Genomic DNA, 23,610 nt, shown 5'->3' on the forward strand with positions numbered 1-23,610 from the left:
CACAGATGTATTCAATACTGAAATCTGGTTTCATACTTGATAGTCTAGAAGACCTTCAGAAGACTAACGTTGATGCTTCTGAAACTATTCTATTAAATAGAAATGAAAGGGATGCTATATATTCTACTTATGAAGCTAGGATGACCTGGTACCCAAACCAAACAAGGTCACTACAACAAAAAAGAAATTACTCATGTGAAGAGCATACATGCAAAAGTTAACAAAATATTTGCAAACCAAATTTAGAACACACTAAGATAATTTATCATGGCTTAATTCCAGACATGCTTGCATGGTTCATCATATTCAAATCAATAAATATAACTGAAGGACTTAGACAGAAAACACATAATTTCAATGAATGCAGAAAAGGCTTTTGACAAAAACCCAATATTCTTTCAGGATAAAAAGTCCTAAAGAGACAAAAAAGGAATACAAACCAACACAATTTAAGCCAATGCTCAGTATCATACTAAGTGGGAGAAGAAACTCAGTGCATTTCTACTAAAATGAGAACACAGAAGTATCAACTTCAACCAATCTTACTCAATACAGTGCTTAAAGTCTTAGCAAGAGCACTATAAGTAAAAGGGATACAAATTGAAAAGGAAAAATACATTCCAAGTGTATTTGCAGGTAATATGATTCTATGCATACTAAAGAGACTGCAAATAATCCATTAGAAAATCCTTAGATGTGATAAACACTGTCAACTAAGAGGCATGATTTAAAAATTAACATATAAACCCCATATGCCATTTATTCATGTGTGTGTGTGTGTGTGTGTAACAAGATGAAAAATAAAAACATAAAAATCTCCTTCATAACTGAAAAAAATTCCTCTTTGGAATAAACTGAACCAAGGAAGTAAGTCTGAAAAAAATTTAACCCATCTCCCATGCTTGCGGATTGGAAAATTTAATATTGTGGAAATGGCTACACTATGAAAAAAATTCCATGTAAGATCAGAAACTCTGAAAATGTTTTTTAATATTAAAAATTTTATTTTTAAATTTAAATTCAAATTAGAAACAAGATTTCTTCACATGTCAATCTCACGTCCCTATGACTTCAAGCTCTATTATAGAGCTATAGTCCTGAAAACAGCTTGGTATTAGCACAAAAATAGACAGGTAGACCAATGGAATCGAATTGAAAACCCTGATATTAACCCACACATGTATGAACATCTGATCATTGACAAAGAAGCTAAAAATATACACTGGAATAAAGAAAGCATCTTCAACAAATGGTGCTGGCATAACTGGAGGTTGGCATGTAGAAGACTGCGGATCGATCCATGTCTATCTCCATGCACAAAACTTAAGTCCAAATGGATCAAAGACCTCAACATAAATCCAGCCACACTGAACCTCTTAGAAGAGAAAGTGGGTGGTACCCTTAAACAAAATGGTACAGGAGACAGCTTCCTGAACATAACACCAGTAGCACAGACAGTGAGATCCACAATTAATAGATGGGACCTCCTGAAACTGAGTAGCTTCTGTAAGGCAAAGGACACAGTCAGCAAGACAAAAAGGCAACCCACAGAATGGGAAAAATATTCACTAACCCCACATCTGAAAATGTTTTTAAAAAACGGGAGGAATCTGGAGCGATGGTTCAGCAGTCACCGAGCACTGGCTGCTCTTCTAAAGGACCTGAGTTCAATCCGGTGCACCCACTTGGCAGCTCACAACTTTTGTAACTGTGCCACGCGTGGGCAGATGACCCTGGAAGCTATAAGAAAACAGAGAGAGCAAGCCAGCAAGTGTTTCTACCCCACGGCCTCACCATCAGTTCTTATAACCAAGCTCCTGTCTTGACTTCCCTCAGTGAAGAAAGTAAGCTATAAAATAAAAAAATAAAAAACTCTTTCATCTCCAAGTTGCTTTTTGTCTGGTGTTTATCACAGCAAGAGAAAGCAAACTAAAATTCCAGTGAGTGATTGTCATTGCTAACTACAAGTCTCAGAGGGGATTAATATCTACAACACAGAAAGAATTCCGCCAAGTAAACAAGAAACCAATCAACCCAGTCACTAAGTAGGCTTTATAAAATGAACAGACTACTATCAAAAGATTACTCAGTAATAGCTAATAAATGCACTTTAAAAAAACTGTTTAACCCCATCTGCCATCAGAGAAATACAGATTAAAACTACACTAAGATCTTATCTCAACCTAGTCAGAATGGTCATCATAAGAAAACAAGTAACAAGTGCTGATGAGATGACAAGGAGAATCTTCACACAGTGCTGAAAGAAATATGAAGTAATCCAGCTCCAATGGATATCACTCTTGAATATTTGCCCAAGGACTCCAAATCAATGTATCACTATCACGGAATGATTTAGAATTACCTACAAGACAAAGGTCAGGGAACATCTTTGGGGGCTTTACCAGAAAGGTTAAGTGAGGAGAGAAGACCCATTCAATGAAGGTAGCACCATTCCATGGCTTTGGGTCTGAGGCTCAATAAAAAGGGAGAAAGGAGAAAACAACTGAGCACCAGCACTTAGCATTCTCTGCTTTGTGACCAAAGACACACTGTACCAACCACCTCACATTGCCTCCACCATGGGCTGTTTTCCTTTCAACTATGAGCTAAAGCAAACTCTTCCTCCCTGAAGTTGCCATTTGTAGGGTGACAATTAAATCACTAATACACTGCTAGAATATGATTAAAAACACATGTGCTTATTTAAGACCACTAAGAAAATCATAGACAGACTGGAAGATACCTTAGTTTGTAAAGCATTTGCAATGTAAGCATAAGGACCCCCAGCACCAACATCAAAACATGTGGTAGTGTGTGTCTTTACTCCCAGTGCTGGAGAGGCAAAGACAGAATTCCTGGGACTTACTAATCAGCCAGGCTAACCACATAAGCAAGTTCCAAGTTCCATGAGAAGCCAGGCCTCAAATGGGAAAAAAGAAAAAGTGAAAAGCAACTTAGACATAAAACTTCAACCTCCAACTACCACACATATCCTTACACAGGCACACAAGGGACCTCTACAAACACGTGCACGTGTACACACACAAAAAAATAAATTTAAAGAAACAGAAAATGAGACAGTGAGATGACTCAATGGGATCTTGGGGCACTTGCTGCCAATCAGATCACCTGAGTTCAATCCTTGAGACCCATATGGCATCGAGAACCAACTCATACAAGTTGTCCTGTGGCGCGCGCGCGCACACACACACACACACACACACACACACACACACACAGAGAGAGAGAGAGAGACAGAGAGAGACAGAGAGAGACAGAGACTGAATGATTATAGTGATTTTAACAAATTAAGAAAATCGAACAAACCAAATACACTCAAAGACACCATAAATTTTACAATCTGTTCATCACAATTCCTGAATAACCTCTGGCTAAATTAGGCTCAGTCTGAGCTCTAAGCTCCTAGTAAGATAATACCAAAGTCTCCCCTACCCACTACCTTCATAATCTACCAGAACATCAGCAACCATAATGAAATTCTAGTTCTAGATCTTGATAGCAGGTTATGCTGGAAGTACAGGAGAAACAATCAGTAAGACAAAAGATGGCAACCCTGATGACTTGTTCACTAAATCAAAGTCTCAAGGATGTGGATAACAAAGGTAGTGTTCACTGGTGTTGAAAATGTCATGTACATAACCTAAAGTAACTACAGAAATCAGAAAATAATGGGACCACATCCAGGATATGGGGATGGGTGCAACAAAGGAGAATAGCAAGAAACACGTGTTCTGATCGGGGGGAATTGGAAGGAGGGACTCTTTAGGGAGGGGAGTGAGCATAAAGAAGGAGGTGAGAAGAAGGTAAAGAGGAATACCTAGATACAAGTGGATCTGATAAGGGGAATGGGAAGGACAACTCTTTAAGGAACTGGAGGGAAATAAATACAGAAAAAGGAAAGATATAAGTAAAATAACAATAAGGGTGTCTGGAAAAGACTAATCACACTATTAACTATTTACCTTTTAAAAACCTATTATACACATAACTCTGAGCATAAATATACATATATAGTTCCTTTCTCATCTGAGTTGACAGTTCTCCCTTCAAGAACCAAAGACAACCTAACAAACAACAAAAACCCCAATACCAAACATGAGAATCCCTCTTTTGAGTTACTGGCCATGGCTATCCAAGAGACTCCAAAAACATACCCTATTGCTGTTGCCCTTAGTTACCCCCTGGAGATAAAAGGCAAGTCCTTACTGCTGAAGATGCTGTGCACTTCAGGAGCAGGTCCTAGAGATCTCTCGGCTGGACCTGACCTGAATCCCCCCTCCCTAAGGACTTTTATGGTACCAGAAGGCACCATGCAAGTTTCCAAAGGAGGGAAGGAATACACGGTCCTGCCCAGCTACGACACCTACTATGCACATCAACAACCATGATATGATAACCCGAAGGGTACAATAGTGACACACATACCTTTGTGGCAACAAACAGCTCTCTAATTGAACTTAAGATCTATTAACCAAGAAAGGAACCACGCTTAGTCCTGGAAACCTAGCTAACTCGACTCAATGCTAGTACAATCATGATTATTTGGAGGATAGTCTACAATGACTACTTTACTAAGCCAGAATAATACCCAACAACAAACTAAAAATATGTGTCCTTACACACACAGATAGCATAGTCTTCACCCCTCATCAAGGAAATTTCGGTTTTAACAGATGGAAATCACTTCTGAAAACCACGATGAATCAAAATGTAGAGTTGTGAAAACCAGTTCCAATGAACACATCTACAAAACACTCCCACACGTAAAGGTCAGTTAATATTGCAGAAGAGGGGAGCATAAAGATCTAAGAGCCAAAGGATCAGAGAATTTGCTATGAGATTTTTGTCTCCAGTAAATGTCAGAAGCTACATCCAAAGTCTCACCAACAAGACAACCCAAACGTGAGCTGAAAAGGAGGAGACACAAAGTCATGCCAGAGTAGATGGGGAATGATGGAAGCTGGAAGAGAAGAGGTGGTCTTCCCTGGGAGAGGGGAGAAAGAGAGCACACATTATATGGACTGAACAGGTTGTATTTAGGAGAGAGAATATGTGTATACATAAAATATATATATGCATGCAATAACAAATAGGAATAAAGGGAGCCATGAATTTGAAGTAGAATCAGAAGGGATATGTGAGAGAATTTGTACACTGAAAAGGGAAAGGAGAAATGCTGTAATTATAAACTCAAAAGTAAAATAAATAAGTACAAATTTTAAAAAAGAAAATGTCATGGACCATTTCTTGCAGGAAATAAGCTTCACAAAAGAAGCCTGTAAGGACTACACTAAAAGAGTTATATAAAAATCAAACACAAACATGAACAGAGACAAGGACAGTAAAATTTTACAGGACAGAAATGCAGAAAACACTAAGCAGGGTTTGGTTTTATTTTCAATCTAAAAAAATTATCAGTCTTTATTGGTGAAAACATAAATCCAAGATCTGCTGTCTATAGTGACTATATGCATAGTTTTCTATAACAGTTTAGAAATGGGAAAGTTTAAACCAATTTGACTATTTTTCCTATCTATCTAATCTATCACTGTTTGTCATCTACACAGCAGAATTTAAGACAAATACAACTGTTATCATAGTGAGTTCTTCATTTATTTTCACCATGATTCATTTAGATTAGAAACACTCACTGCGGGTTTTCCCTTTGGTGGGAACATTTGCCTATGCCCCATGAACATAAAATAAAGTATTAGGTTTATGGTTGCAAGGAGGGGTCAACAGCATGGAAAGACAGAGCAGTACAGCATGAACAGCAGCTAGAGACCAAAAGAAATGCAAATCCTAACACTGGACACCAGGAAATACAGTAGGAAAACAAAGGGGCGGATTTCTCTTCAGTACGACTTTAAGCAAAAACAGAAGAGGAAAGAGATGACAAGATCCACGGGTATTCCATTTGGCTTTCTGTGAGAATATAGACTAAAACGGGAGGTCAATGTTCTACACAACAGACACTAGACAAGAGCCTTTGTACTCTGTAAATTGTTCATCAGTGATATGGCTGGATTTTTATATTTTAAAGCCGCAAAGGCCTTCCTCCATCTCCACTTCCTGAATAAGCAATCACATTGAGAAGGTGGGGGACCCAATCATCTCATTGAGACTTGAGCAGACCTGGAAACCTCAGATCTATGTGGGAGGAAATGCTGAAAGGAAAGCAGTTCAACATGAAGAGGAGTCAAGTGGCTACAAAAGACTATGAGCTTCAGGAAGGCTAAGGTGGCGAGCATGTGGGATCACCCACTGCCTGTACCTTTCTTCTCAGCACAGACGACTTTGGCCTGACTGTCTGCAAATTCTCAGAGTCCCAGACACATCTGTAAACGCCTACCCCAGCATCTCCCCCGCCTACACATGCAGGGGCAGAATGAGTCTGTAACAATGGATGTACACTGAGTGAATACACAGACTAAGCAGGTAGGAGCTAGAGGATAGTTTCTAGGATTCAAAGAGTTCCAAACCTACATGGGAAAATGCTGGCAAGAATTCAGCCTGGCAGTGGTCACAGAAGCCCTGGTAGGAAGGGCAAAGAAGAGTTCAGCTTCCAATCGGCTAGTTCTGTTCTTACCTCTTGACCTTCAGAGAGAAAAGTGGCTCACTAGTCCCAACCTAATAGCAAATAAACTGTAAAATGACATGCCTGGGGAAAAAAGCACAGAGTCTCCATCACTTCCTCAGCTATGAGGAGAGTTAGACTGGTTTATTATTAATTTGTCTTCTACTGTGTTTGCTTCATTTTATTCCCTGTTACTAGGAATAAATACTGGTTCCACTGCCAGAGACCTCTTAGACTGCCCAGGCCTCCCCTCTGGCACCCACGTTCAGGGGGCCTGGTTCGGTCCTATGGTGGTTCCCCAACTGTCAGACTGGGGTCCTTGAGCTCCCACTTGCTCAGGTCAGCTGTTTCTGTGGGTTTCCTGAGCATGGTCTTGACCCCTTTGCTCATCACTCCTCCCTCTCACTTTCTAAAGACTCCAAAGGTACAGAAAATAATTCAAAGATTTAATTAAAAGGTATTACATGAAATGTAAAAGCTTCTGTAAGGACAGTAAGATAGTCCATCAGACAATGGCATCTGTTTCACCTAGCAACCTGAATTAAATGAACCCATGTAAAGGTTAAAGAAAAGAATCAAGTCCACGAAATTGTCCTCTGGCCTCCACTCATGCTGTGACTTGTGTTTCTACACATATACACCATGTGTACACACATACACATACATACATACGCACACATGCACGCATACACACACACACACACACACACACTCACAGTCAATTTTTATTAAACTTCCTATTCAGCAAAGGAAATAATCACCAGACTGAAGCAGCATCCTCCAATGAGGAAGCAATTGTCCAAAATTCTTCTAATGGGATTACTATCTCAATTATATAAAGAACTGAAAGAATCTAAACACAAAAGTGAAATATATACGTCTTCAGACAAATATCTAGAGGCAAACAGACATGGGCTGATGTGGAACTCAAGTCCCACTCCAGCAATTCACCATGATAGTAACATCAAAAAGAAATAACACAAAAGCAATGGGGAAAACCTAAGAGGAATTTATTACAGTAGGTTGAATAGTGAATCATGTCACATGCATGAAAACTGACGAGACTTGGAAGATACTGTTTGAGATTTTCTCAAACAAATGAACAAAGTTTCTCAGGGTAGTGGAAGAAAGTGCATTCTGTAGCTGTTAGAATAGTCTATACTTGTTTGAATATTTCATACTTCTACATTTTATGTAATATAATACAAAAGCATTTTCACTAAAATTAAATAGAGGCATCTACTCAACACTTTTATTCAATATAGTGATAAATTCATAGTCAAAGCAATAAGGAAATAAAAGGGATACAAAAACAGAGAAGTTAAATTATCCATCTGCAGATGATAGACCCACATGTAAAAGCTCATAAAGAACTCACCTGAAGATTCCAAGATTTGATCAAAGATTCAGCGAAGTATCAGGTTGCAAAATCACAAAAGAATCAGTAACATTGCTATACACTAACAAAAATTTTGCTGAATAAGGTATCAGAAAAACAATGTCATTCAAACTAGTTTAATACTTAGGAATACATATAACCAAAAATATCAAGCACTTTCAAGAGGAGATTTTAAATGTTTTTTAAGGTAATAATCAGAACACAGTCCATTTAAAAACATACAAAAGGCATAAAGAGACTTCATGAAGTATATAGGAAAGAAATAAAATATGGCTCAAAACAATTACCCATTATTGAAATAAGAACTTAAGCCATAATAAAACACTTCTACAAATCTATGGATATGGTTAAAATAGAAGATAACAATACCAAGTGGTGACAGTGATGCAGACAACTGAAACTCATTTACATAGGGCAAAAAATGATAATCACCAAAGTTGTTTGCAGTTATTTATACAAATTATTGGAGAAACTACAAAATTGCTCTGCCTTAACAGTGGCAGCAGTTACAACACTGCTGCATGATAATTGGATAACAGAAGAAATCAAGAAGGAAATAACGAATCAATGCAATGAAGATTTGTTTCTTTGAAAAGCTAAATGAGACTGACAAAGCTTTACACAAATTAACCAAAACAGAGAGGACCCAAACTAATAAAACTACAAATGAAAATGAATACAGAAAACCCTACGAACATACTTTTATTTTTGGGTGTTTTTTGTTTTGGTTTGGTTTTTTTTGGTTTTTGGTTTTCGATTCAGGGTTTCCCTATATGGCTTTGGAGTCTGTCCTGGAACTAGTTCTTGTTGACCGGGGCAATCTCAAACTCAGAGATCTGCCCTGCCTCTACCTTCCAGTTGCTGGGATTAAATATGTGTGCCACCACTACCCGACAAGAACACGCTTTTAAAACCTCTATTCCAATAAATTCAAAAATAGATTTTCTCCTGTATTTTCTATTTGAAGCTTTAGAAACTTCAGTTTTACACTTAGAATTGATAAACATTTCTTTTAATTTTTGAACATACTACAAGGAATTTAGAGTTTATTCTCCATATATGGATGTTCATTCTTCCAGTACTCCAATAATCAACTGGCCATACATAAACAGATATATTTCTACTAGTGTCTATATCATTGCTTCTCAAGCTGTGGGTCACAACCCCACAGGGGCTGCATATCAGATATTTACATTACTAACAGTAGCAAAATTAGCTTGAAGTAGCAACAAAATAATTTTATGGTCAGGAGTCACCACAACATGAGGAACTGTATTAAAGGGTCACAGCATTAGGAAGGTTAAGAGCCACTGTTCTATACCATTCTCATTATTTGTATGTTTAACTTCACAATAATATCAGTCTGGTTTGATAAACTATAATTTCATTGTCTTTAAATCAGCCTTTCAATTTTTTTTCCTTTCACAAAATTCTCTTACTACCAACCCTACACATTTTATGTAAACTGTAACATTTACTATAAGACCTAGCTATTGAGTTCCACACACAAAAACTATCAATATTTTAGTTGAAAGTATACTGAATTTATGGTCTAATCTTGCTCAGAACTTTCATAAAACATCAGGTTTTTCAGTCCATAGTTATAGTGTATTTTTCTATCTGTAGCTTTAATTTTCCTTAGCAGTGCTTTGTAGTTTTCTACCATCTCATGTATTTTTTGTTAAACTTATCCAAAGTTCCATATTTTGATTTTTGTGATATTCTATGAGTGTGAGGGATCGCATGCACACACACCTGTGTACATACATTTATCAAGTGTCTTCCTTTAATCCTCTTGCCTATTCTCTGAACGAGAAGCTCCCCAATTTAGCTGGAGGAACAGTCTATGGTGAAACTATAGGCAAAGCATGAAGCCATGCATGACAGTTTCATATTTATACATAGTAAGCCCTGCTATTCACTGAGCCATGTCCCCAGCTACTTTCATGAGTTAATTATTTTATATGGTTTTGTCTGCAGGTATGCATGTGTAAATTGTGTGTGCCTGCTGAAGTCAAAAGAGAGTGTCAGATACCCTAGAATATGATTTACTCATGGTTTGTTGAAATGCCATATGGTTTCTAGGAATCAAACCCAGGTTCTCGGCAAGATCAAGTGTTCTTAAGCACTGAACCATCTCTTTGGGCCATATTTTTATCATTTTAAATTTCCTGTTTTCTATTATTACATAAGAGAGATAATTACACTAAATTTAAACTGTTGCCTTGATAAATACATGTTAGCTCTAGCAGATATTATGTACGCTCCTAAAAATACTCTACATTGCTAATCATGTTATCTGCAAATAAACATGGTTTCATTTCTTTGCTTTTAAATTGAGTGATTCTTCTTCCTTTTGTTCATCTATACTGACTAGAGTGGGGATTAGCAAACAGCAACCTCTGTACCAAATCAACGCTACTATCTGTTTTTGTACAAACTGTGAGCCAAAACTGTTCTCACATTTTCTTTTTGTTTTTGTTTTTTCAAGACAGGGGTTCTCTGTAGGAGGCTGTTCTGGACCTTACTCTGTTGACCAGGCTGGCCTCGAACTCACAGAGATCCACCTGTGTCTTCCTCCCAAGTGCTGGGATCAAAGGTGTGTGCCACCAATGCCTGGCTGTTCTCACATTTTTAAATATTTAAAAGGAAATCAAAGAAATACTATTTAATAGTATATAAAAGCTATATAAAATTCAAACTTCAACATCAATTAATAAACTATTATTGGAACAGGTCACATTCACTTCTTTATGCTTTGGTGTTACAGCAACAGAACTCTGAACTGACAGCAAACCATGCCATAGAGCCTAAGACTGTAGTGACCTGACCCCTTTTATAAAATGTTTGCTCATTCCTGGGCCAGAAGCATTAGTATAATGTTCACTAGAAAGACAGGTATCTCTGCCTTTTTAACCATTCAAATTCTTAATCACTAAACCATTTTTCCAGTCCCCATTCATTCAATACTTAAGGAACAGGTAATATCTGATATACACTAAAAGCAAAAATATACTTAGTGTTTATTTAGCATGTTTCCATACATACATGAATTTCTTCTACATTACTACAGAATTCAATCATCTTCATTGTCAATACTGACTATAAAAAACTAAGAACAATGTAATACAATATATGTCAATGTAAATTATAGAAAGTGCATAGTAATAAGAAGGATATCAAAAGTTTATTATTTTACAAAAGTAAGTTCTAAGCCTGGGAAGATAGCATAGTTGGTTAAGTGCTTACCACCCAAACATGAGTTCTTGAGTTTCATCCACAGAACCCATGTCACAAAAAGGGAAAAGAATCCTGAGCCTGGTTGTAAACGTCTGTGTTCCCAGTGTGGGGAAGGCAGACAGTGAAACCCCTGTAACTTCATGGGCAGCCAGCCTAGCTTACTGGCAAGCCCTAAGACAATCACAGACCCTGTCTCAACAAACCAAGTAAATGACTTGTGAATAACTCATCCAAAATTGGTCTCTGGCCTCCACATGCAGACTCACAGGTGCATGTGCACCCCTACACAAACCACACACACACACACACACACACACACACACACACACACGTCCTCACACAAACTCTACATTTAAAAAGTATACCATTATTCTTCATGCAGAAAAATGTCTGAAAATCACCACAATCATCCCTTTACATTCTGAAGTATATGTAAATTATTGATAGTTTTTAAAAACAACATACCCACAATAAAAGGCAGCCATAAGCATATAAGTCTGAACTTTCAGAAGGAGGTTTTCCAATTTTCAATTCAGGTGATAGCAAACTCAATCCACCAACCATCATGTTCACTGAGGCTCGCTGACTCTACAAAAACAGTATTGTAAGTATTTTAGAGACAAAACAGTTGAAAGCTTTGTGTGGGAGCCTCTGTTCTCAATTTAAAGTTCTGTTGAAATATTCTATTTTCTACTCCCGAGTATCTAATTTTCTCCTCTTACAAATTTTACTTCTGTTATACTCAACCTTTGTCATACTCAGATTGAAGGTGTGGACTGAATATGAATAACTCTGAATTCTTTGATCACAGACATTGTTTTGTGTATCTTAATTTAAATCTTTACATGTGTGCATGCTTCTGTGCATGTATGTTAGGGGTGGAAGTATGGATGAGCATGTGTGCCACTGAGCATATGTGGAGTTCAGAGAACAACTTCCTGGAGAAAGTCTTCACCTTCTGCCTTGTTGAAGCAGGGTCTGTGTTGCTTTTTCTGTTGCTACACTACTACTCTAGGCAAGCTGCCCAACAAGCCTTAGATTCTCCTGTCTCTGCCTCGCATCTCACTGTAGGAGTGCTGTAGGTATGTGCCACTAAATCAGGCTTTCTTGACTTTTTACATGGGTTCCAGGGATCAAACTCAGGTTATCAGGCTTGCATGGATAGTTCTTTACTCATGAAGCCATCTCCCCTTCCGTTTGTATATTTTAATAAATTTACAAAACAATACTAATTCTGAACGCTCTAAATATTTTTAATTAAATTGTACACATTATTTTCTTCATGACCATTTTCTAAATATATCACTTTCTAAGAGATCAAAGGACAATTAATGACAATTCATGATACCTAAATTCAGTCTACCATTAGTTGCAATTCCAATGTTCTAATTTATTTGCTGTGTGGTCTAAAATAACTTTTAAAATGGAAATAATATCTACATTATAGAGTTGTTATAAAGATGATAATGAGCACAGCGCCTACTACATATAACTAAGTATTAATTAAATATTTTCTCCACTGATGAGAACACACACCAAAGTCTCACTTATACATATAATTAAATACATTAGTTCATAAAAAGAATTACGTCCTTAAACATTCAGTACCCTACATTAACTCTGAATGTTACTATAACAAAAATAATTTACAAAAGGCCAATTATTGCATTATTTTACTTTTATGAGATTACAGAATAAGAAAATCCAGAAGTACAAACTATATTACTGGTTTCAGAGGTCTGAACAGAAGCAGAAATGATAAGTAACAGCTAATCTGTGACTACTTTGTGGTGTGATAAAAATTATCTGAAATTAGATAGTGACAATCAATACACCACTTCGTGAATACATTGAAAACTAGTACCCAATTCCATACTTTCTACTGTGTGAACTTTATCTCAATAAACTTGTACTCTAAATGGGAATTGTTGATTTAGCCACTCATAGCATATCAAAACAATAGGCAATATATAATAAACATATACATCTTTGTCAATTAAAATAAACAAAGAGGAAATTTCTCCCTTGGGATCATCTATATTACTAGACTGCCTACTCCACAAATACACATAAGAATATCACATTCTCTGAATTGTTTGAACTTTGCTATCTCTATAAGCTGCCTATTGGGAGATAATGTGATACCAAATTAAAAGTCATATAGTTGAACCTAGACTTGAATGAAATAAAAGCACCCATGGTTCTCAGGCTTCTAAAAATGTACTATGATAATAATAGCAAAGCATACATTTATAATCTATGAAAGAAAGGAACATAAGCAAAGAAAGTTTGTTACGTGTTTCCTAGCAACTGTTTCCTAATGAGAAAAGTAATAATAAATGTTGTCAATGCCATGCAGTAGGTCAGATTGTTTCTGCATTTATGGCAAAAACACAATCCTCATCATGATCTAGATGACTGTTACAGACACGATTTGTACTACATAATAAATAACACCTTTATTAAGTGGTTTCCGTCCAGTAAAGCTATATTTTACCTCAGATTTGGTGAAGTCAAAATCTCCAACAATTCCTTGTTCACGATTTAAGGCAAATACATTGTTCTGATGAAGTGATCCATGAATTATGTTAGCACTGTGCAATGTATGTAGGCCTCGAGCAACACCTTTCATGACTTTTAAAGCTTCCTACAAATAAGTACATATGAATGAGATGGAGTTTAGAAAATTGACAACTCATTTTAATGTATAAATTTTGTCTCTATTAAAAGACTGGGGCTGGAGAGATGGCTCAGTGGTTTAAGCACTGTTCTTCTGAAAGTTCTGGGTTCAATTCCCAGCACCCACATGGCAGCTCACAGCAGTCTGGTGCCATCTTCTGGTGTGCAAATGTATGTGCAGGCAAAGTACCCATATACATAAAATTCATAAATAAATCTTTTTAAAAAATAAAGACTGTCCCAGAACTGAAGTAAAGACTCCTTCAAACTAAGGGTATATCACAAAGACTGAAGGCTGGATAAAACTTAACTATGTGTGGTTGTTTAAGTAAAGCTGGCCTCAATGGGCTCATGTTTGAATACTCACCCCCCTGGTAGACTATTTGAGAAGGGTTAGGAGGAATAACCTTGTTGGAGGAGGTGTGTCACCCAGGGAAGACTTTGAGGATTCAAAAGTCTGACGTCATTTCCCTGTGTGCTCTCTGCCTCCCGCAGCTGTTTCCACCACCATGCTTTGCACTCTCTGGAATTTTAACTTCAATTAAGTGCTTTCTTTTGTAAGTTGCCTTAATCATGGTTCTATCACAGGTAAGTGATCCTCTATGTAACTGGTAACTTCAATAAGTGGTCTTTGCATACAGGCAGACACACATGCACACACACACATGGGCAGGGGCACACGCACACACACACACACACACACACACACACACACACCACTAGCTCTAAGGCAACTTAAATTATAAATTATCACCACGTCAAGTAGCTAGAAGAGAATAAAATAATGTTACTATTATAGGAAGAATCAGATCCTCCTTTATTACTAATTCTAAATTTATAATGAAAAAGCTAAAGCTGCCATTTAAAATTAAAATATCAACTACTATCCTAGAAAGCTACATATAGCACAGCTTATTGGTTGTAAGTCTGGGTTCTGAAACCATAAAGGCCTAACTTCAAGTTTCAGTTCTACTAGATGAAGAGGTTCTGTGCAAGTCACTTAATCCTTCTCAGTCTTATTTTTCTTGTGTGCACAGAGCTGATACAGCAATGAAATAGAATAATGCAGGCCAAATATTTGTGCACAAGAGCATGCGATATTGGGTGTTGCATATTAGACGTTAGTTTCTCATTTAATGCATCCCTGAAGATGATTTTTACTTACTTCTGAAGTTAAAGGCATGCTGGCTTGAACTGCACTCAGGTTTGCCTTAGGATAATATGGGACCATCAGGTAGGCGACAGGATCAGACTGAGAAGCAAAATAGAAAACGTAACTCAAAGCGAACAGTTCACCAATATATTTGTATTTTGCAGTGATTCTATGAAGCAGCTATTATTTTAAGAACAATTACTACTTAAAACTTACTTCAGATAAAATTATTTCTCCAGTAGACTAGCTTAAGAACTTTACCTTACACAGAAACAGGAATATCAATGGCAGTAACCCAGACTCTTCCTTAGCATCTCCACAAGCTCTATGATAGGAAGCTGCTCTCTGAATCACCCTGCCTTCTGTGTCAACATCCACAGAATAGCCCTGAACAAGAACAGAAAAAAAACCAGGTGTGGTCATTTCAACATTGAAAACCCATTCTAATTTACTGTTCCAAGTGAAATATAAGTTGTTGTATGTTAAATTACATATATTTTTCTATTTTAATTTGAAGTACATTCTCGATCTGCACTGAATACTGTAGAATGGGAACAAAAAAGAGTAACTATCAGCAACCTAAATCTTCATCCCCAAATATGCACAACTAAACCAACTTAAAGACCCTCTGAAGTTCATTCACAGTCTCACCTCACAAGAAGAAATTAAGGGGCTGAAGAGATAGTTAGTGGTTAAGAGCACTTGGTGTTCTTGTGATAGATGGGAGTTTGGGTCCCAGAACTCACATGGTGTCTCACAACTGTATGAACCCAAGTTCCATGGGATCCAGTGCCATCTTCTGACCTCCATGGGTGCCAGGCATGCATGTGAGACAAAGATACACATGCAAACAAACTACTCACACACAAAAAATGACATTTTAAAAAGCTTCAAAGAAATTAGGTAACACAAGATTCTGTTGGCAGCATAGCTGAGCTTTCAAGAAATATCAAAGAAAAACACAAATTTTTGAAGATTACTCAACAAAATACAGTAAGTTTACCCAAAAAAGAAAATCAAGTAACCCTGATAAAGACAGTACTCTTCAGGGAAAGGAGAGGAACTGTAAAGTCAAATTAGCTCAAACACAATCATCATTGCCAGTCAACTGACATACTTTACAAATAGTGAGTTTGTTTTATTCCCTGAAAAGTAACTTCACTGCTTCCTTTACACTTCTGAAGCTTCCATAAATCAGAACTTAAAATTACCTTTAAGAGAACTGACTGCCCATCAACCACAGAGGACACCAGAGGACGCTTGCTGCTAAGTTCCTTCATGGGCTCAGTGTCAAGAAGGTCTCGCTCTAAGCTCATAGTAAGAAGACCACCAGAATTCTAGGTACAAATAATTACATTTAGACAATCAAAATAATTCCTTAGGGCTTTCAATCACCAACATGATTGGGGCATACTATTAAATGCAATGGAGATCATCAACTAACTGAAAAATAAAACAAAACGTTTACAGTTTGGGTTCTTTTTTTTTTTTTTTTTTTTTTTGCTTTTGTTTTTGACGAGACAGGGTTTCTCTGTATTGTTTTGGAGGCTATCTGTCCAGCCCAGCCTCGAACTCACAGAGATCTGCCTGCCTCTGCCTCCCGAGTGCTGGGATTAAAGGCGTGCACCACCACCGCCCGGCCAGTTTGGGTTCTTCTTAATCCCTGGCTCTTGAATGCCTCCTGCCTACTGTCACTGCTGTAAATTTAACAGACTGCAGAAATGGTGAGGTTAATACAACATGCTTGCAAGAAACTCCCATACTTACTTGAAAAACCTCACATATGTCCTAAAAATTAAAATGAAGACAAGTGAAAGTAGTTAGAGAATAGTAATAAGAAATCTAAAAATGATGACTGAGTAGAACTCATACCTCTACTCCTGCTTCACATCCCTAAATGTGAAAATTATTTCATAACTTTTAATCATGATATTTTTATAATTTTTACATTTAAACTAGAATTTTTTTCCTTTAGTAGATCTGTTTGTTTCCTCCTTTGTTTTTGAGACAGGGTTTCTCTGTATAACTTTGGCTATCCTGGAACTTGCTTGGTAGACCAGGCTGGCCTCACACTCAGAGATCTGCCTGCCTCTGCCTCCCAAGGGCTGTGACTAAAGGCGTGCTCCACCACTGCAGAGCTTAATTTGTCAACTTATTTTTTAAATTTCATATATGTGTACTATATTGACACATCATGCCCCCTCCCTCCAAGTCCTCTTATATCTTCCCCACTCTCATATTCATGGCCTCTTTTTTATTTTTGTTACAGACACACACACTATGCTGAGTCCATTTAGTGTTGCTCACACATGTATGTTCTTAGTGCTGGCCACTTGATACTGAATAACAAATTGGGGTTATTCCTGGGGAAGACTGATTTTCCATATCTTACCAGCTATTAATTACCTGTAGCTTTTTATCTAGGGTAAGACCCTGTGAGATCCTCTAACCACATTACGATGAAACTACTAGTGTCACTTTCCAAACCATTATAATGTCTAACTGTACTCTTAATACTCATCCTTACACCCACCAATAAGTAGAGCTCTCACCCCTCATCAAACGATCTTCCTTCTGCAGCAGACAAAGATCAGTACAGAATCCACAACTGGTCAAAATGCAAAGAACCACTGACCATGGGTTGCCAGATCTAGTAGATACATCTACAACCCAATCCATACACCTAAAGCTCAGGGAGCATCACAGAAAGTCTTGTGCAATATTCCTTAGTCTATATATGACAGGGAAGCTGAACCCATGAACTCTCAACAATATAGATGCGTAAACAAGACCCAGACAACGACAAAGTTTTGTTACAGTATAGTTTTAGAGGGCAATATTATAGGATTGTTTCCTAGTGTTTTTTGTGTTGTTAAATTTCAGTAATACATGATGATCAGTTATAAAAGATTTCTAGGCCTACACCGCAAAATCATCTGAAACATAATCCATAAACTATGATTTGAATCTCTTACACACTAATAAATAAAATAATCTTCAACTTCCATATAATTATATACAGTCACCAGACACAAAACAGTCTCTAAAGCTAGAGTTACTAACTTCAAAGAAAAACACACAATTTTTTTAACTTTTTACTTTTTTGTTTTTGTCCCGTTTCTTGAGGTTTGGGGGATGTTTGTGGTTTTTTTCTGGGGTTTGTTTTTGTTTTTTCAAGACAGGGTTTCTCTGGTAGGCTTGGCTGTCCTGGAACTAGTTCTATAAACCAGGATGGCCTCAAACTCACAAAGATCCACCTGCCTCTGCCCCTCGAGTGCTGGGAATACCGTGTACCCCCACCAACGCCCAGCTCATGTTTGGGTTTTTAAGACAGGTGCTCACTTGGTATCTATTTCGGGTTATCCTGGATCTCAGTACACAAGTCAGGCTGCTCTAAAACTGAGAGCAATCCTCGTGCCTCAGTTATCCAAATTCTGAAACTACAATAGTTAAGTTGTGATATCCAATTCACACATCATTTTTAAATATGGTATGGGAAGATCTTATAACAATTCTTTAACTTTTTTATTTTTGTGGCACTGGGATGGAACCTATGAAATTATATTACCAACTGTGGTCCAAGATACGTTAATCTTATACATCTATGAAAATAAACTCGTGTATTTATACAAACATCTCTTTATAGGTCATGTTTTATCTATTAACTTACTAAAGCTTGTTTTGAGACAGGGTCTCATGTAGCCCAGGCTGCCCTTGAACTTTGATCCTCCTGCCTCTGCCTCCAAAGTACTGAGACTACATGTATGCCACTACATGTATTTTATGCAATATGGAAACTGAAAGGTTTCATGCATGCCAAGCAAGCACTCTGTCTACTGAATTAAATATCTGGCCAAGCATTAACGCCAATCTGAATAAATAAACACAACTGGCTTCTGTATCTGTGAATTCTGCTTCCTTATATCCAATCAATTATTAAGTGAAAATATTAAATAAAATTATATCTGTGCCAGATGCAGATTTTTGTTATGCATTCCCTAATTACTATAAGTGAATAATTTATGTAATACTCATATTTTACTAGATATTAAAAGTATTCTCTATATGATTTAAACGTATACCAGGAAGCACTATATGGTCACTCAAGCCTGTAATCCTAGACCTCACAGCAGGGTCGAAGGAGAATGATAAGTCAAGGTTGGCCCAGACTGTGTCACAAGACCCTTACTCAAAAACAAACAAAAAATCCAAATATTCCTTTATGTCAGGAACATATACAGTTTGGATTCTATAGCCCAAGCGATCTGGAAAGCAATTCTAAACACCAGAGAACAATGGTACTTTATCTCAATCTTTATTGCCTCTAGGCAATCTAAACACTGGGCTATATAGATTCTCCTCAGAGAATTAGTTTCCCCATTCTTCAGTTATTTAATGTGAAAATCTACTGGCCTTGGAGTCTTGTTTGCCAAGAAAACCAAACTCACATCAACATCTCTATTTAAACTGCTTGGTTTAAGATAGTCTCAGGAAAAGGTTCTAGTAACCCTTTCAGACACTTATCAGGAGTAATTCCATAGAAAAGCTACTCTATATGTGAAGCTGACACGATATGAACATCACTATGTTCTCATTCTCTGCATGGAGGCAATTCTCAGAGGAAACAAAGCTCACCATATATTTAAGTAATCCGACTTCAGGGTACAGCAGAGGCAGTTCAGGGAACCATTTCTGTGTCAAGCTATTCAGCTTCTCCTAAAGTTAAAAAGTATTTTTACTGTAGATCAGTATGTATTCAATTGTAGCATGTTACTCTTCAGGAAAATATATTACCATTTGCCTTCTTACAACCAATAAGACACATAATCCTTAATTTTTACTTCTACTTCAAGCAAAATATGAGTCACTTCATATTCAAGGATAAATAAGAAATACTGAAACTTTAATAATAACCTGCCATTTCTCAAAATATTAAGAACGTAGTAATATTTTAAAATAATGACAATTTAACTCGGGAAGAAAATCATAAAAGCCAATCCTAAAAGCCTTGAGATAAAAATAGTAAGTATGTAGCTCTACATACACTTTGAAGCAAATGAGAAAACAGAATCTTTACAAACTCATTTACCAAATCTTATTCAAAGATATGCCATAGTTATGTGAATTTGGTAAATAAAGCCTGACACTTAAAATGTCTACTATTTGCACAGTATTTTTACTTTAAAGAACTGTCCCCTGACTCTTCTTCATAATATCTCTCAGACATAAAATGCAATATTCTTTCCACTGTGAAAAAAATAGACTGGCTGATTTTTCTAAGGCCACAGAATTTAGGATGAGCGTGAAAACAAAGGTGGGACTTTTCCCAGTTACATCCCTCAGGTGGTTCAAGCTGTTTCAAGCTGTTTCAGTTCTGTTTTTACTGCTTGTTAAGCTAAAAGGCATATGTGTTAAACTGTGAGAATCTCTATGCCTTAAATTAAACAACCAAAAAACTATGCAGAAGTGTGTGTAATCAAGCTCAATCCTAAAAACAAGCAAAAAACACTATAAAGAAGTTGAATTTTAACTTACAACTTTTACCATCGTGACATTACAACTTATTTTTTGTCTTCTTTAAAATATTCTGAAATTTCCACATTAGTATATAACATTACTAACGTTTACACTTATGTAAACATTACTATGCCAATGATATTTCTAGTATATAGTTGTATGAAGTCTGTTTTTAAATTTAGATTCCTGAAAAAAATCTAATTTAAAATTTCAGAGAATCAAATACTTACATATTCCTCCCTCTCATGATAAATTTCCTGAAAGATACTATTGTGCAACTGAGTTATTTCTTGTTTTATTTTCTCAATTTCAGTTTCATCATGGTCATCGGACTTTATCAGGGAGAAAAAATAGTAAATAGACTTATTGCACCAGATGAAAACAAGTCTTCCTTTAAGAACTAATGCCATGGTTATAGTAAATCACTCTGTGTGGTTCTCATGCACCCTTCAGTACCTAGATACAGAAAGTCTTCTAACATTAAACACATCCGTTTACTCTAACACTAACTTTTTCCAAAACTATAAAAAGCATTTAAATATAAAAAATCATTGCATATGTTTTAAGTTCCTGGACATTTTTTGAGGATAAAAATAACTAATCTTTTTCTCTTATTTAAGATTTACTTTTTTATTTTATGTGCATTAGTGTTTCTCCTGCCTCTGTGTCTGTGGCAGGGACACCCTGGAACAGAAGTTACAGACAACTGTGAGCTGTCGTGTGGATGCTGGGAACTGAACCCAGGTCCTCTGGAAGAGCACTTGGTGCCCTTAGTGCCAGAGCCACGTCACCAGCCCAACTTTAATCTTAAAATACATAGAAAGAACAGCAAATGAATTGGAGTCTGTGAAATTTTTACTTGAAATCTGGTTTTTAAAGCACACGCAACAAAATGATGAATAAATATCTAAATTAACTACTATGGGAAAAAATCTATGATTCTGAAACAATCGATATGAGTTCAATGTAGTTTTAGTAAATAAGGCACTTTAAAAAGTATGACTGCATTAAAAAGTTAGATATGTCTACAATGTCTACAGTCCTACTATAATGACTGTGCCCAATCTCGTTAGATATATTTCTCCAAAAATTGAAGACTGGAAAAAAAAAAACAGCTTCTCCACAGTCTAGAATACAATAAAACTAGAAACCACTTAAACTGCAATTAGCTCTAAAATAGTTCCCATTTTGCTTCCAGTTGCATGCTAAGAGGAAGAGAGATAAACACGTTGGATGGATATACTTTAGATGTTATCTATATATAAATAAAATCCTCAAGAAAGTTCAATTACTAATTTATTCACCAAGTTACGAGCCTGAGAAAGAAATGTAGTCAAAATTAGAAAATCCTAATCCCTGCAGCTGTATTACCATCTGAAAACAATATTTAAAACTTGCAAGAAATATTAAAAGATGTGTTAAAATAAGTTTACAAAAGGGAGACCTTTAAAAAAATACTTTGCCACAAAATTCTGCCTTTGGATATGGGAAGACAGCTCAGTCAGTAAAGTGCTTTCCTATATTCAATCTCCAAGTAAAGGACCAATATTGAGTCTCCAAGGGAAAACAGGCTCACAGTGTGACTCTTTAATTCCTACTCCAAAGGAGGCAGAGACAGGTGGTTCCCTGGAGCTTAGTCTAACTGCACCAAGCCAGTAACACACTGTTTCCAAAAACACAAAAATAAAGGTGGACAGTGCCTGAGAAAGGACACCCAAGGTTGTCCTGACCTTCATGTGCATATGAACACACAGACGTGTGCACAAACATACACACAAAGAGAGCCAGCCATGGTAGAATGCATAGGTTTGCATTATAATAGACATTCCAACAGTTTGCAGGGAAAAGGAAGTACAGATTTTGATGATCCCTCATGGAAGGCCTCACCCTTCCTGGGGAGTGGATGGGGGATAGGATGGGGTTGGTGAGGGGCATGGGAGGATGAGAGGGGGAAGGAACTAGAATTTATATATAATATAGATTGTTTCTAATTTAAATAAAATTTATTTTTAAAATTTATTCTACAATTTTGTCGTATTAAAAATCAAGGTAGCAATGTAATTCATGTAAGTTTTTAAATATTTGGTTACATGAGACACATTTTCAGTATGAATGCCATTTCAAATTTATTTCCATATACAGTGATGAAAAGATAAAGTACTTGGGCTTGTGAGATGGCCTCTAAGTCAAATGACCTGAGTTCAATTCCCGAGACCCACATGGTAGATCTGACTCTTAGAAGTTATTCTCTGACATCCACTTGTCCACAGTGGTATAGCCACACTTGTACATTCATATATGCACACTAAATAATTTAATTAGGATAAACAAAAATTTAAAATGATAAATGTACATGAAAAAATATAAATACAATAGTTTTCTCGTTTTAGAGATTTTATACTTAGCTTTATGAAATAATTCAACCAAAATAAGAAACTAAAACATGTTAGCTAGAATCAATTTTTTTCCTTACTTCTTCCAAATTACTCTTCTCAACCAATTTCCATCTCAGTTGAGCTTTTAAGCCTTTCAAAGTCTTCTTAATGGACAGCAAGTAATCCACACCGGGGGTCTTATTTAAACAGTCAATGATCTGATTTTTAAACTATATGAAAAAAATTTGAATTGCCATATTTTCAAACACATGAGACAACAGTCACTGAACAACATTATTTTACAAGTACTTGGGTTCAGAGTGAATATTAAGAAAAGTGCATTACTTTCTACAAGGTAAAAAGACCAACTGATTTCCTAATTGTCCACATTTCTGTTTAGAAGAATCTCTGGTCCAGTGCTCAAAGTACCAAAGCAAATACTCTTCAATTCAACTGAGACATGAAATTAGACATGCAATACCAACATGATATAGACTGAAACTTACGGTAAGGGTCTAAGTTGAAACAATCCTTCTCAAAAGTGATTTGACAAAATGTATCACATTTCAATAATGTTCATACTTTTAACTTAAGATTATAAACTGTAGGAATATGAAAAGTTATACAAGAAGTTACGTGCAAAGACGTG

General features: G+C 36.5%; 1 protein-coding gene across 1 annotated transcript in view; it reads right to left on the reverse strand.

The window, feature by feature from the left end:
- Stk31 (serine/threonine kinase 31) overlaps nucleotides 1–23,610 on the reverse strand; it is an 84,730-nt gene that overhangs the window by 15,220 nt on the left and 45,900 nt on the right. The window contains 8 exon segments of the mRNA XM_040737074.1: nucleotides 11,703–11,825; nucleotides 13,735–13,884; nucleotides 15,082–15,168; nucleotides 15,331–15,456; nucleotides 16,281–16,406; nucleotides 19,705–19,785; nucleotides 20,817–20,918; nucleotides 23,060–23,191. Of these exon segments, the coding sequence (XP_040593008.1) occupies nucleotides 11,703–11,825; nucleotides 13,735–13,884; nucleotides 15,082–15,168; nucleotides 15,331–15,456; nucleotides 16,281–16,406; nucleotides 19,705–19,785; nucleotides 20,817–20,918; nucleotides 23,060–23,191 (927 nt within the window).

Source organism: Mesocricetus auratus, unplaced genomic scaffold (assembly GCF_017639785.1).
Source record: "Mesocricetus auratus isolate SY011 unplaced genomic scaffold, BCM_Maur_2.0 Super-Scaffold_100676, whole genome shotgun sequence".
Classification (NCBI taxonomy): Eukaryota; Metazoa; Chordata; class Mammalia; order Rodentia; family Cricetidae; genus Mesocricetus; species Mesocricetus auratus.